The sequence below is a fragment of the Dendrobates tinctorius genome, unplaced genomic scaffold (assembly GCF_039654945.1).
Source record: "Dendrobates tinctorius isolate UK_male_01 unplaced genomic scaffold, ASM3965494v1 ptg000028l, whole genome shotgun sequence".
Classification (NCBI taxonomy): Eukaryota; Metazoa; Chordata; class Amphibia; order Anura; family Dendrobatidae; genus Dendrobates; species Dendrobates tinctorius.
This window is the reverse complement of record NW_027361696.1, coordinates 50,270,346-50,286,029: the sequence shown is the minus strand read 5'-3', so window position 1 is coordinate 50,286,029 and position 15,684 is coordinate 50,270,346. Positions and strand designations below refer to the sequence as shown.

Here is a 15,684-nt window from a genome sequence, read left to right as displayed (position 1 = left end):
TAAAGAGCTATTTCCAACAAATAAAGCTATCTCCTGTCCATTTTTTAGGCTGATCGATGAGGTTCCAATTACTGGAAACCCCAGTGATCTCGAGATCAGGGCTCTGCCGCCTCATCCTGAATTGAGCAGAGGTGGGCATGTGCAGCCATTTGTCTATGGGATTGCTGGAAATAGCTGAGCGCAGCTCCTGAAGGTCCCATAGACAATGAATAGAGCCCTCCACTCCATTTGGGATGAGTTTCCCAAGACCTAATTTTCGGGATCACTGGTGGTCCCAGTGGTCATATTCCCTGCAATCAGCAAGTTATCCCCTATCCTAGGGATAGGCAACATCATTTTTTGGAGCCTAACCGTTTAGTGTTCTGCTATGATCTGATGAGAGCATGGGATGGTGTTGGGTGGGCACTGTGGGGGCTTCATAATGTGTACTTCTCGGGGACATCATACTGTTTGTGGACATCTCTGGGGCATCACACTGTGTGCGGGCCTCTCTGGGACATCACACTGTGTGTGGGCCTCTCTGGGACATCACACTGTGTGTGGGCCTCTCTGGGACATCACACTGTGTGTGGGCCTCTCTGGGACATCACACTGTGTGTGGGCCTCTCTGGGACATCACACTGTGTGTGGGCCTCTCTGGGACATCACACGGTGTGTGGGCCTCTCTGGGACATCACACGGTGTGTGGGCCTCTCTGGGACATCACACGGTGTGTGGGCCTCTCTGGGACATCACACGGTGTGTGGGCCTCTCTGGGACATCACACGGTGTGTGGGCCTCTCTGGGACATCACACGGTGTGTGGGCCTCTCTGGGACATCACACTGTGTGCGGGTCTCTCTGGGACATCACACTGTGCGGTTCTCTCTGGGACATCACACTGTGTGCGGGTCTCTCTGGGGCATCACAATGTGTGTGGGTCTCTCTGCGACATCACGCTGCGTGGGGGTCTCTCTGGGACATCACGCTGTGTGCGGGTCTCTCTGGGACATCACGCTGTGTGTGGGCCTCTCTGGGACATCACACGGTGTGTGGGCCTCTCTGGGACATCACACGGTGTGTGGGCCTCTCTGGGACATCACACGGTGTGTGGGCCTCTCTGGGACATCACACTGTGTGCGGGTCTCTCTGGGACATCACACTGTGCGGTTCTCTCTGGGACATCACACTGTGTGCGGGTCTCTCTGGGGCATCACAATGTGTGTGGGTCTCTCTGCGACATCACGCTGCGTGGGGGTCTCTCTGGGACATCACGCTGTGTGCGGGTCTCTCTGGGACATCACACTGTGTGCGGGTCTCTCTGGGACATCATACTGTGTGCGGGCCTCTCTGGGACATGATACTGTGTGAGGGCCTCTCTGGGACATGATACTGTGTGCGGGCCTCTCTGGGACATCACACTGTGTGCGGGTCTCTCTGGGACATGATACTGTGTGCGGGTCTCTCTGGGACATGATACTGTGTGAGGGCCTCTCTGGGACATGATACTGTGTGAGGGCCTCTCTGGGACATCACACTGTGTGTGGGGGTCTCTCTGGGACATCATACTGTGTGCGGGTCTCTCTGGGACATCACACTGTGCGGTTCTCTGGGACATTATACTGCGTGCGGGCCTCTCTGGGACATTATACTGCGTGCGGGTCTCTCTCTGGGACATCATACTGTGTGAGGGCCTCTCTGGGACATGATACTGTGTGCGGGTCTCTCTGGGACATCACACTGTGTGCAGGTCTCTCTGGGACATCACACTGTGTGCGGGTCTCTCTGGGACATCATACTGTGTGCGGGCCTCTCTGGGACATCATACTGTGTGCGGGCCTCTCTGGGGCATCATACTGTGTGGAGTCCATAAAATGGGAAACAGAGGGGGCGAGTCAAGGGTGTGGCATAGTGTAAAAAAAAAATTCTAATGCATGCTCCATGCGTAGGAGAAAGTGTCCCTCAATCTTTTCCTTCAGAGCTGGGAGGTATGGTGAATGTTAACCATAATAGTGTGTGCATTGCTTGGCCTCAGAGGTGTGTGGGCTGTCACGTGGGCATTCCTACTTTTTTTTTTTCTTTTACACTAGACCTAAAAGCGATTGGGACATGACATGAGGACTTGAGTATACAAGATTAATTGTCTTGGTGAAATACTCGAAAGATATGACTTCCATGACCTGCAGCCAATATCTCCCATTGTGAAGTACAGTTTTGGAGCACAAAATGCAGCTTGGTGAAATTAAATGTAGATCAGGTTAAGACGTCCTCATGACCCTCCATTGATGCAGGGTCCGCTCTGCTACCTCAGTGGTGCAGATATGCTTAATACGAGACTTGGTAACCAACCCTGGTGACATTTTATACTTTGCGCTGTACATGCACCATTGTTGTATTGAGAGCCTGAGACGCCAGACTGCGAAAATCCAAACCCACGTCACCCGCCAACCTGCAGTAAATATATAAAATGGCTCATAAATTATGCAGCTGCATACTATGGAGAGTTCGGTCCATGAAATGTATTCGCTGGAAGCTTTACCCCCCACGGTACAGAAATCAATACCATGAGCGATCTGCCGCAACAAAGCCCCAGGATATGTGGCGTTAATAGTGATAATCAGCAAAGCGTCTATAATCAAGCGATGGTTTGGGACATGGAGGTGTGTGAGGCTGCGAATGTTGGGAATTATTGACATAAATGTTAATTTTCTCTCAATGACTAGTATTTATCTGACCCAGAGATTAAAAAAAAAAAAAGTCAGTTTTTGCCATTTTTTTTTAGAGTCTGAGAAATATAATTCCCTATGTGGATTGTGTCTTGTACCAGAAGGTCAGATTTTTGATGGCTCCTTAGGAGGAATATGAAAGGCTAGATCTCACCAACTAATGGAGGAAAAAAAAACGCCATCACTTGTGTATATTGGGGATTATGGACATTTGTGCAAAAGGGCATCTGGAAAGACGAGTGGTTCATAGCAGGAACCAATACGGTGACCTCTTCTGGCTCTGGCCACCACATATGCTCTAGTTCAGGAGGGTCTGGTGCTTGTTAGACTATCCGTCCATTATTTGTAGTATGGCACGGACCTTGGATAGTTCCTGGACATATACTCGCCATCCATGAGGTGGAGCACTGATCTCCAACATGTAGCTCCCTGGCTATAGTAAAACTACATCTCAGGTCCTGAAAAAAGTTGTAGATTTCCCGCAGCTGAAAAGCCATGAGTTGGGAGGTAGGCCAACTGGAGCTGTGTCCCCTAGGGCACATAAGGAGCCACAGATGTGACCTTCCATGCCTTTTCTCTTGGCTCGAGATATCCCAAAACACTGTTGGGAGTTGTTTGTCTTATATGTGTCGGTGTGACAATATATCCAATAGGATTAATATTATAAGAAAACTCTTCCCAGTATTAGGGTTCTATGTGCACCCCATCACCCCTCTCAGGTCAGGGCCTGGTATGTCGCTTTGTTGGAATCGGAGTGTTACTGACACATTCTCATCCTCTCAGGCCGGATGACATCATCTGGAGCCGTCTAAATGATACGTTACCGGAAAGAGCACAGATCCAGGGTGAGCTTCTGACCTTTCCATCTCTCAGCCTGCAAGACAATGGAACCTACACCTGCCAGGTCTCTAACAAGCATGGCCGTTCCTCTGACCAATATGTGCTGGTTGTGTACGGTGAGTAGTGGGCATGATGTAGTGGGGGTTGTAGAGGATAAAATAGATGTTGGCAGGAATTAATCTTTGTATAGGATGTAACTGTGCATATAGACCAAGCATGAGGATTGTAAAGGAAGGGTCAGCAAGCCATGGAGAGCCCTTTGGACAGTTTATCTGCTGAGCTGGTGCCTATAGACTTTTGGCTAAGACTTGTGGTCTTACAGCCATATGCTGTTCACCATGTGAAATCCCAGTATTATAAATATTGCTATCCAAACACAAGATATAATATATTGCCATAATTTCATACCTGACCTTTTATTGTTTCCTGCAGACCCCGGAGCGATCATTGAAGCCCAAACCCAAGTCCCTTATGCGATCATAGGTGGCATTTTGGCACTTCTGGTCTTCCTTGTTATTTGCGTCCTTATTGTAATGGTCTGGTGTTCTGTCCGGCAAAAAGGTAAGAAATAGTGAAGCTCTTTAATTGTGTTAATATTTCGACCAGTGGGAGGCTTTGTATTAACATTCCCGACCAATAGCTGGCCTTTTGCTAATATTCCTGACAAGTAGGTGGCCTTGTGTTAATGTTCCCAGTCAACAGGTGGCCTTGTGTTCATTTTCCCAACTAATGGATGGCCTTGTGTTAATATTCCCAACTAACCGGTGGCCTTGTGTCAATATTCCCGACCAGTAGGTGGCCTTTTGTTAATATTCCCGACCAGTAGGTGGCCTTGAGTTAATGTTCCCAACCAATAGGTGACCTTATGTCAATATTTCCAACCAGGAGGTGGCCTTGTGTTAATATTCTCTACTAACTGGTGGCCTTGTGTCAATATTCCCGACCAGTAGGTGGCCTTGTGTTGATATTTCTGACCAATAGGTGGCCTTGTCTTTAAAATTCCCAACCAATAGTTGGCCTTTTGATAATATTCCTGACCAATCGGTGGCCTTGTGTAATGTTCCCAACCAATAGATGGCCTTGTGGTGTTATTTCCGACCAACAGGTGGCCTGGCCTTGTGTTAAAATTCCCGACTTGTAGGAGGCCTGTTAATATTCCCCACCAGTAGGTGGCCTTGTGTTAATATTCCAGACCAATAGATGGCCTTGTGTTAATATTCTCGACCAATAGATGGCCTTGTGTTAATATTCCCGACCAGTAGGTGGCATTGTGTTAATATTTCCGACCAGTAGGTAGCCTTGTGTTAATGTTCCCGACCAATAGGTGGCCATGTGTAAATACTCCCGACCAATAGGAGGCCTTTTGTTAATATTCCCAACCAGTAGGAGGCCTTTTGTTAATATTTCTGACTAGTAAGTAGGTGGCCTTGTGTAAATATTTCCAACTAACAGGTGGCCTTGTGTTAATCTTCCCGACCTGTAGTTAATATTCCCCACCAGTAGGTGGCTGTAGTTGATATTCCCCACCAGTAGGTGGCCTTGTGTAAATATTTCCAACTAACAGGTGGCCTTGTGTTAATCTTCCCGACCTGTAGTTAATATTCCCCACCAGTAGGTGGCTGTAGTTGATATTCCCCACCAGTAGGTGGCCTTGTGTAAATATTTCAAACTAACAAGTGGCTTGTATTAATCTTCCCGACCTGTAGGAGGCCTGTTGTTAATATTACACACCAGTAGGTGGCCTTGTGTAAATACTCTTGACCAATAGTCGGCTTTGTGTTAATATTCCTAAGGGTTTGTTTCCACGGTCAGGAAACGCTGCGGATTGGACCTTGCGTACAGCCGCAGCGTCCAATCTGCAGCGGCCAGATGTTACAGTATAGTGGAGGGTATTTTATTAAATCCCATCTCCACTATGCATTTAAAGATGCAGATGGCAGACCTGAGTATACGCACATGCGGCACGACTTTATAGACCGCAGCATGTCTATTTATCTTGCGGAGACGCTCAGTCTCCACAAGATAAATTACAGTCTATGTATAGGATGCGGTGATTCCGCATGTGTTCAATGAACACATGCGGAATCACTGCATGTACAAAAGCCGGCAGCGCTTTAGGCGGAGCTGCGTCCAAAGCACTGCCATTACGGACCGTGGAAACATACCCTTAGAGGTGGCCTTGTGTAAATACTCCTGACCAATAGGTGGCCTTGTGTTAATATTCCTTGCCAATGGTTGGCCTCGTGTTAATATTCCTGACTAACAGGTGGACCAGAAGGAGACCTTTTGATAATATTCCCGACCAACAGGTGCCCTTGTGTTTAAAATTCCCTACCAATAGATGGCCTTTTGTTAAAATTCCCAACCAATAGGTGGCCTTGTGTAAATACTCTCGACCAATAGGAGGCCTTTTGTTAATTTTGCCAACCAGTAGGAGGCCTTTTGTTAATATTTCTGACTAGTAAGTAGGTGGCCTTGTGTAAATATTTCCAACTAACAAATGGCCTTGTATTAATCTTCCCGACCTGTAGGAGGCCTGTTGTTAATATTCCCCACCAGTAGGTGGCCTTGTGTTAATATTCCTAGCCAATGGTTGGCCTCGTGTTAATATTCCTGACTAACAGGTGGACTTGTGTTAATATTCCCAACCAGTAAGGAGACCTTTTGTTAATATTCCCGACCAATAGGTTGCCATGTGTTATTATTCCCGACCAACAGGTGGCCTTGTGTTTAAAATTCCCTACCAATAGATGGCCTTTTGTTAAAATTCCCAACCAGTAGGTGGCCTATGTGGTAATGTTCCCAATCAATAGATGGCCGTGTGTAAATATTTCCAACTAACAGGTGGCCTTGTGTAAATATTCCTGACCAGTAGGTAGCCTTGTGTTAATATTACCAACCAGTAGGAGGCCTTGTGTTAATATTCCCTACCAATAGTGGCCTTGTATAAATATTTTCGACCAACAGGTGGCCTTGTATAAATATTCCCAACCAATTGGTGGCTTTGTGTTGTTGTTCTCGACCAATAAGTGGAGAATTTCTGACCAATAGGTGGCATTGTGTTATTATTAAGAACACCGCCTATTGATTAGGAATAATAACACAACGTCACCTATTGGTTGGGAATGATGATACAAAGGCTACCTATTGGTCAGATATATTAAGAACGCCAACTATTGGTTGGGAATATTTCTAACCTATAGGTGGCAGTGTGTAATTTTGTATCATTAGTATACAACACAGGATGACATTTAAGGTAGTGGCCCTCCAGCTGTTGTAAAACCAAAACCATATCAGTGTGCACAAACTGCGAAATGCTGCATTTTGTATGGTTGTGTAGCAGCTAGAGGGCCTTTGGTTGGAGATCGCAGCTCTAGGCTGTGTACAGTTACGCATTCCTCCTTTTGAGCTCAGATCCCAGACAGATCATGACAGCGGTCACATTTACATCCATGTTGCCTTGAGCTATTGATCATGACTGGTGCCCCGTCTTCCGCATGCCCCTAGACATCTGCCTATAAGTATCACATCAGCCTTTCGCCCCATCCTAACTTCAGCTTATGGCTCTTTCTTAGGCTCATACCTGACTCACGAAGCCAGCGGACTAGACGAGCACGGAGAAGCCCGAGAAGCGTTTCTAAACGGAGGAGAAAACCATAAGAGGAAGGAGGAGTTTTTTATTTAAAAAAAAAAAAAGACACAGATGAAAAAAAAAATCCCAACACAGTATTAATAACCTGAATTTTTTTTTTATTGTATCTTACCTATTGGGTGGGCCGCGGACTAGTGGGAACAGATAGAGGCGTCATAGAAGGAGAAAGTTGCCAGGGGATCAGCCATGTTAGATGATGCTGAACGCCTTACAACTATGGGGGCAGGGGAGGGTAGGGGTCATTGAATATTTAGAGGACTGACCTTGATGTATGCAAGACCAAACCCTGCGACGGTCTCTAAAACGGGAAGAACGACAAGTATTTTTTTTTAATGTTGTTGGGGTTATGTACAAAAAAGTACGGATAGGAAAGGTTTAAAAAAAAAAAAAAAAAATTAAAAAAAAGAGGGGCCCGAAGGAGGACCGCATGTTCATATGCACATACCTTGACCCATCTCCAAAATCTCCCAACCTCCCTGACAGTTATGAATTTTCGAGTCTGTTGCCTGGAATGGTGGAGACGGGGCAGCATGGAAGCACGACGCGCGTTGGCTGATTTGTGCCGGCGCAGACTCGGTATTAGAAGCGTGACGATGGTCTAATCACCGTAATTAGGCAGAAATCAGCACATCTCGGCTAGGAGGGGAGCGCCTCCGGTGTGGGTGGGGGGAATGTTATAAGTCACAGGTTTAAAGGCTCAGGAGTAATTCGAGGAACTGAATGAGGCATAGATGTACTCGCCACTCGTGGCCACCGGGCCAGGCCTGCCACGGGGATGGCGGCAAAGGAAGATGTTCCATTATATTACAGCTGCTCCGGTCCCCATATAAACCCAGTCTAACACCCCAAAAATTTAGCTGGAGTGCAATTCCAAATACCTTTTAAAAAAAAAAAAAAAAAGTTTAGATCCTTTTGTTTTCTGATTAGGCAATGGGGAAGCGTACATCATGTACGACATCCAATCGTTTTGGGTATGCAGCTCCTATGTTGACCCATGTCTCGCGGGGTTTGGTTGTCACCACGTAGTCTAGGGGTTAAGCAATGCATGAACTACAGTTTTGTTGCTTGTCCACCTGGGTCTGCATAGGAGTTGTATACACAAAACGGTAGGGCATTTTTTTTAATAAATGGGATTCCCAAAGCTGCCCAATTTTATTTTTGATGCTTGAATTTAACTTTTCTGTAGACTCGTGTTATTTTATTGATGCTCATTGGTCACCCAGGGTCCTGAAAGGCATTATTAGGATCGACTCCTATTGTTACCTATTTAAGGGCTTATCGGGGGGGTCATTGAAAAAAGGTCGTAGAAACAGCACCCCCCTTTGTCGGTAGGTCGTATGTAGCATTGCAGCTCATCCTTACTGAATTAAATGGAGAAGGCTGCAATACCAAACACAACCTGTGGTCAAAAAAGGCACTGTTTCTAGGAAAACACAAAATGTTTTCTGAGCTAACCCCTTATAATATCCAATTAGGGTAAAGCAGAGAAGATTTTCTGGGAAATGGTTTACCCAAAAAAACATCGACAGTACAATGTAGGAGCCGGCAGTAGCTATGGTGGATACAGACAAGCCATTTACCCTCCCTGCCCTGTGATTATGGAGTCTGTGATCATCTCTGAAAGCTTTATACAGAAGAGATGGTTATCTGGAGCACAAGCCGGGGCGGCCTGGATTGTTTTATTAAAAGCTTGGGTTATTTCATGGGATTTTTGGGGAGGTGAGTGCAGAGAGAAGACTATTAACCTCATCAGAGCCTCGGAGACCTGACTGCCCTTATCCACTGCTGATCTGCCTCATAGATGGTGATAGTATAGCTGTGTTTATTCACTCCTCTATTACACTAAACAGAGCAACTACAACATTATTCTGATTGCAGCTTTTGCTGTGACTAGAGAATGTGTCAAACTGAATTATTCAACATTAACTTAAAGGGGAACTGTCACTTTCTATAAACATACAATTTTTTTTACCCAGTATAAATGCTGCTGTTCTCCTGAATCTGGCGCCGTTTTTCTTTTGCTTCTGCGCCTCACCGTTCCTGAGATATGCCCTCCTCTTTCCTGTATGTAAATCTAGTCTTTTTTTCCTAAGGAGGTGTGGTCCTCAAGAACACACCCACAGGGAAGGGATGAGAACACCCCCTTTTCAAACAAAATAAACAAGAAGGAAGGCACAACAGTCATAAATGTCCATTAAAAGAAAATACTTTATTAATATAAATAGGTAAAATATAGACCAGGAATTAAACAGGGTGGGAGGGAAAACCAACAATTATGGCATACAAATGGCAAATGCGGCCAATTACGTCACCAAGGTACTCCAGGAAATAGGAGTGATTAAATATATAAAGAGGGAAAATATCCCATAAACGCATTCATGCAACGATGTTCCCCTGGCAAAGATATAGCGTAAATCTGTATAAAGGATACTGTCAGATTACATGACCATAAACATGAAATGCCAAGACCAAGAAAGGTAACGCATTAATAACATAGATCCTCCCTTGTGGGAACTAGTGGTATGACATGTACATATGGATATAAAGTAATGAGTTAAATATAGTAGTCACCATTTTTAAACTCTGGTCAACCTCTTTGAAACTAGAGCGAAAAAAGGAAGTGCACCTTTCCTGTAATATTTAGTGGGAATATATACACAGTTACCATGATTTTTTTTTCATGGGTGGGGCTGCATAGTTTTGGTATTGCATTGTTTGTATCGAGAGGGGAATGCATTACAATAACCATCTTTACTATCGACCTAGATGGAAGATGGTTACCAAAGTAGATTTATTATGATAGACTTTGTTTCGTATCCATTTTCAGTTCAGTTTTCCTCTCTATTCACATCCAAAGTGACCTTAAAGAGTTTTATATTTTCAGAGATGGGTAGTATCGGATAGTGCTACTAAAAAACAAGCACTTTTGCAATTTACTGCTTAATATAATTTGCAACAGTTCTTGAGATAGTAACATTTTTCTTTTGCTAAGAGCTCATTGCCTAGGCGACCGACCACCGCTTCTGTCTAGTTTGTAAGCATTGCAGTGATGCTGGCCAGGATTAGCATGTTACAACGCATTCCAGCAATCCTGGCCAGCTTCAAACAGTGCTTACAAACTCAGTAGAAAAGAGATTATAAGCTCTGCACATATTCTGCAGTCTAGCAGTGGTCGGTCTCCAAGACAACGAGCTGTAAACAAAAGAAACAAATTGTTAATATCTCAAGAACGGTTGAAAATTTTAATACACAATAAAGTGCAAAATTACTTGAATTGACTAGCACTATCCGACTATACCAATTTTATGAAGACGAGAAAAAACCCTTTAAGAATACTGCATTGTATTATGGGAGCTCAGGTGCCACAGCTAAGCAGTTAGAAGCAGATAAATTCAGTTTTGTGTGAGCATGAGCTAAGGGTAAGCGGATGACTTTCTCGGCATACGACTTTCGATATAAATGGGGAAAAAAATATTTGAATGTCCATAATTTTTTTTCTTTCCATTAAAGTGTAAAACGTTATTAAAAATAGAAATCCAGTATTTAAATAATATATAGAGATGGATCAAGGACATGTGCGTATGAGAGGCCCATCCCTCTTTTCTAAAAGGGGGTGCTACCCCCTTTTTTTCTACTAGAACAGTCCGGGATGGGGGGGGGTGTAACATGGTGGGATGACGTGGGGTGCCACATTGACTTTAGCTATGGACTCCCCCCTATGTACGACTTCCATTGGTTGGATCGTGATCTGATCGAGTCAAGTAGGTGGAGCTCCTCCTTATCGGGGGTTGGGATGATAAAGCAGGGATACGTCTTTTCCCACACCTGTAGAATTCCTGATATTTATGAGACGGTTGGGAGCCAATGAACTGCTTTGTACTGGGCTGTGTATATTGTCTTCTTTTTTTTTTCATGGGCGGGAGGGGGGGATGTTTTTTTTTTATTTTTCTTTGTGCTGTGTTATTTTTTTCTTTAAAAAAAAGTTTGATTTTTTTCAATTTTTATTCGACCCCACTGTCTCTTCTTGTTGTTTCTCGTTAACTGTAAAACCTTTAAAAAAAAAAAGCCATGAACCTAGGGGAAATTAATATATAAATATATATATGTAAATAAAACTATAGATGATTCTGGAGGTGGGGGACAGAGGGTGCCGCCATTACACGAAAAAAAGAGAACACTCACCCACTCGACTTGTACCGTGCCATCTTTTGATTTTTTAACCTATCGCTTTAACTCTTTTGCTGTCGGTAGAGACACCCCCCCACCCCCCCAAAAAAAAAAAACACTCGTTCAGCAAAAGGGCTAATTGCTTGTCCAATAACCGGCCTAAAAGCCATATACTTTTAACAGCACAATGTCCTGTTCCACAGATCGAGCGGCCACAGCAGCGCAGAGGGTAAAAGGTTCCCCTTCTCCCACCTCTGGCCCATCACATGACAGCCAGAGAGGGTCCTAACCCCAAAAAGCTGCTTCGTCGTTTCGAAATTGTGGGTTCTGGTTTGGTCGTGGAGGGAGAGAGGCAGAGGGGGATGTTGTTCCCGCCCCATTACGTGTGTGGGGGTGGGGAATTAATAGTTAAGCTGGGGAGGGGCTTTGTGTACTTTTGTTTCTTTCTTTTTCCCCTTGGATTTACCCCTCTTTCCTCTCTCCACCACTTTTTTTTTTTTGATCCCCTCCATCATCCTCCTGTCATCTTACAGACTGTCCGGAGCACCGATTTTGTACACAATGTACCAAAAAAAAAAGGAACAAAAAAATATATAGAAAAAAAAAACAACTGATTAAGAAGCGGACAGATTAAAAAAAACTAATAACAAAATCGTAAAAAAATAAATAAAAAAAATAAAGTTCATGTTTAGTTATTTCCTTGTGTTCCTGCTTTTTTTCATTTTAGATACTGGGTGAAATGTTGGTTACAGAAGGTATAAAAATTTTAGAAATGTGAAATTTTATATTTTTTTTTGGAAAAAGGAAAATTGTGGTTGGAAGAAAACAGTGAAGATTTTCTAAAACAGCAACATAATCTTATCCCATTATGTAGTAGGTGTAGTAATAATAATAGCAAATACCTCCAATTAAAAATAGAGTATAGTTGTCCTGATTAGCTATGTCACTTACCACACGTGCAGGGCATTGCGGTAGCTTAGATATCCATGATTGCGAACACTGATATAATGACAGTTCTTACTGGTCATAACCATGGATACCAAAGGTATTGTAATGCCCATGGGGTAAGTGACATAGCTAATCAGGAGAGCTATACAACATTTCTATCATTTACCCCATGTGCAGGGTATTGCAGTAGCTTAGGTATCTATGTAAGAACTGGCAGAATGAGTGATCGTAGTCATGGATACTTAAGCTACTGCAATGCCTGCACATGAGGTAAGCGACATAGTTAATCAGAAAAACTATACTACATTTCTAATTGAAGGTATTTGCTAATATTATTATTAGTCTACTACATATTGGGATAGGATTTTAGAGATGGGAAATACACCTTTAGTGGTGCAAAACTGCAATACCAGGCATAACCTTTGGACAGTTGTGGCGCTGTTTCTAATCTTGAACAAACCTTTTAAAAAGATTGTTGCTGGACTATCAGATACACTTCCTTCTACCCCAGTAATATAGTGAAATTCTGTTATTCTGAAACTGAGTGGAAACTCCCCAAATCTAAACACTATGGCAAATTTTGCTGCGATTTTGGATCAGAAACTTTTTCTTTTTTTTTAAGGAGTTTTGAGATTTGGAGAGTTTCTGCTCCAAAAAACTCAATGTGCACAGGGTTTTTAAAGTTTTTTTGAGCGGAAATTGAGTTTCTTGAGGAGTTTTAAGATGTTCTGAAAAAAAAAGACTGAGCCTTTTTGCTGTTGTTTTGGATTGGAAACTCAGTTTTTGAGGACGTTGGCGATTTACAGAGTTTCAGCTTTAAAAAAAACTGTACACATTGAGTTTTTCAAGAAGTTTTTGGAGCAGAGACTAAGTGGAAGCTCTCTAAATCCATCTCCAAGTCTCAAAATTCCTCCTAAAAACGAGTTTCCAATCCAAAAGCTCAGCTAACTCAGCAATTTTGCTCCAAAAACGCCTTGAAAAACCATATCGTTTTTTTTTTTTTTAAAGCGGAAACACAGCAGGAACTCTCCAAATCCATCTTGAAACTCAAAAAATGGAGTTTGTGATCTGTAATTTCAGAAAAAAAAAGACTGCGCAAATATCCTAAGGCTGATTTCATGTAAGGAGAGTGTGAATCCTCTGCTTGTGGAATTTGGCCGCACCCATGACATAGCTCAGCCCCCGGGTATGTGGCCCCAGCCGGGTTACATAAGCAGAGTAGTTTGCTGTCGGATATCCTAAATCTACCAATTGCAAAACAGGCGCCACTCCTTATATACTGTTGGATTCGAGCAGGGGGGGGACTGTTTCGGGGGCCTCTGGGCCTCGTCCTGTGACTTTTTTCATGGCACAGTATCTGTACACTTAGTTTCTACTTTTTCAGTCGCTGACAGGTAGCAGAGATCTTAGAACATGTGGAACTCTTCTTTTTTTTATTTTTTTGTGCTATTCTTTGGAAAACTTCCTTTTTTAAAGTTTTGTATTACAGGCGTAGCAGAGCCGACTGTGTTGCTTACCTGCCTCTGGGCCTTTTTTTGTAGAACAAAATAACAAAAAAAATAAAAACAGAAGCCTTCAAATTCCAATTGTTAAGGATTTTATTAGGAAACTGTTGCACTCGTATGAGACATTGATCCGTAGACGAGGTAAGAAGATACAGCCTGAAGACTAAATCGATAGAATAGCGGCGCGCGCCGGGGAGGTGTCCTGACCACCCTGTAGTCCCACAATACATGCACACACACTCAGTGAGGCTTCCAGCTGTTGCGGGACTACAACTCCCAGAATGCCCAAACATATATCATTTATCCTTGGGCCTCCTCCATTTTCTGGTCTCGATGTATCAAAAGTTCTTGCCAGATTTCTGACTTAAATCTTCTTGCCCAACTTTTTGGTAACTTTTGATCACGCTCCCCCTATTGCTCAACTTTGCCCTCTTTACAAAAACTATATGACCTGCGGCATTTGTTTGTTATTCTTAAAACTCTACAAAACTGATGTTAATTCCATAACTTTTACACACTTCTTTTTGTGCTCGCCATAAATTACTACAGACTTTGTAGACTTTAAAGGGAATGTCTTCTTTGGATGCTGCTTTATCTGTTGGGTTCCCTTCTATCAAGAACGATCAGCTGTGATTGGTGGAAAAGTCTAGCAACAAGTGTTCACTTTCTCTGCAGCTCCCCCGCAGGAGAAGTGAAGTATTACACGGTAAATCCTTTAAGGTGTGTATAAGGCTGGTCCTCCAGAGTGAAATACACTCTCTAGATACTGCGTTGGATATTATAAGGAGAACCCTCCTCCACCCTGTGTACCAAAAAGGCCTGGAATTGTGCATTTATATAACGGGTCGGCTCAGAGTCCTCCAGTAAGAGACTGCTAAATTGTATCCCTAGCCTTTTTTTTGTTACTATGTTCTAAGAAGCTGCCAAGCTCATTGGCCCAGGAATATATTACATTTGTCCTTCTCCTCCATAATTTCCACTGCAGGTTAGCCTGATTTGATTGGCTGCTGTGTAAAGCAGGGGTGGGGCTAAAGCACAGGTTTAAGGTATCCTAAACTCTCCACTGTGGCAGTCAGAGCTCTATGGATATATGCCACCTCCTTTATGTAATGTTACCCTTAGAGGGATAGAGTAACTGGCACGAATGGGATTCATCACCCGCTGTTAAAGGGAATGGGTCCAATTGTCCTAAACATAGACAGGAGTGTAAGGTGCGAACGCCTTGCAATAAGAAAAACAGTCTTAACTCTTTGGTAGTCGCCAGGCGGTAGGTGATGCAGAAGAAGCCATGTGCAAGTAATCACTGGTGCAATAAACGGACATTGATTAGCGGTAATTCACCCATGCGGCAGAAACATCACATTATTTTTGCCCTGATTTGTAATTTGACGGAACCGCAAGAAAAATTAAAAAAATAAAATCCACTCCTTAGTATCCCTCGAAGTTCCCTCCACCGATATTGAAAATAAAAGGCACAAAGAAAGCCGAGCGCTTCGTATGGATGTGGGGGAGATGGGGCGCTGTCCGGCTGAAGAGGAGAAGACGGCGTGTCCTGGCTGCAGAAAGGGAAGACGGTTAGAGGAGGATTTACATGGGAACGCCGGACATAAATACTGAAGGAAATCAGACCAATTCTGGAACTGTGGGATGTAAGTACACAAACATTGCCCCCTGTATACCCGGGTCCTAATTACACCATCTCTAGTTATGTTGGGAATTAAAGTAGGACCCCCGTAATAGATGTATTACATGGACGTATTTAAAGACTACATTATTTTCCCCACTCGACAGAAGTGAAAGGAGCTAAACGTCCATCATATCTCTAGGACGTAGGAACACAAAGCTCTGTTCACACCAGGCAGATACCA

The 15,684-nt window shown here is 43.6% G+C and overlaps 2 protein-coding genes across 3 annotated transcripts in view; one reads left to right on the top strand and one right to left on the bottom strand.

The window, feature by feature from the left end:
- CADM4 (cell adhesion molecule 4) overlaps positions 1-12,058 on the top strand; it is a 338,959-nt gene extending 326,901 nt beyond the window's left edge. For both annotated transcript variants that reach the window (XM_073570668.1, XM_073570669.1), the window contains exons 7-9: positions 3,488-3,660; positions 3,977-4,105; positions 7,120-12,058. In XM_073570668.1, coding sequence (XP_073426769.1) covers positions 3,488-3,660; positions 3,977-4,105; positions 7,120-7,229 — 412 coding nt within the window. In that variant the 3' untranslated portion in view covers positions 7,230-12,058. The remainder of the gene's footprint in view (positions 1-3,487; positions 3,661-3,976; positions 4,106-7,119) is intronic.
- A 1,833-nt stretch (positions 12,059-13,891) lies between these two features.
- LOC141085373 (basal cell adhesion molecule-like) overlaps positions 13,892-15,684 on the bottom strand; it is a 36,852-nt gene continuing 35,059 nt past the window's right edge. The window contains exon 8 of the mRNA XM_073570670.1: positions 13,892-15,372. The gene's annotated coding sequence lies outside the window, so the exon portion shown is untranslated. The remainder of the gene's footprint in view (positions 15,373-15,684) is intronic.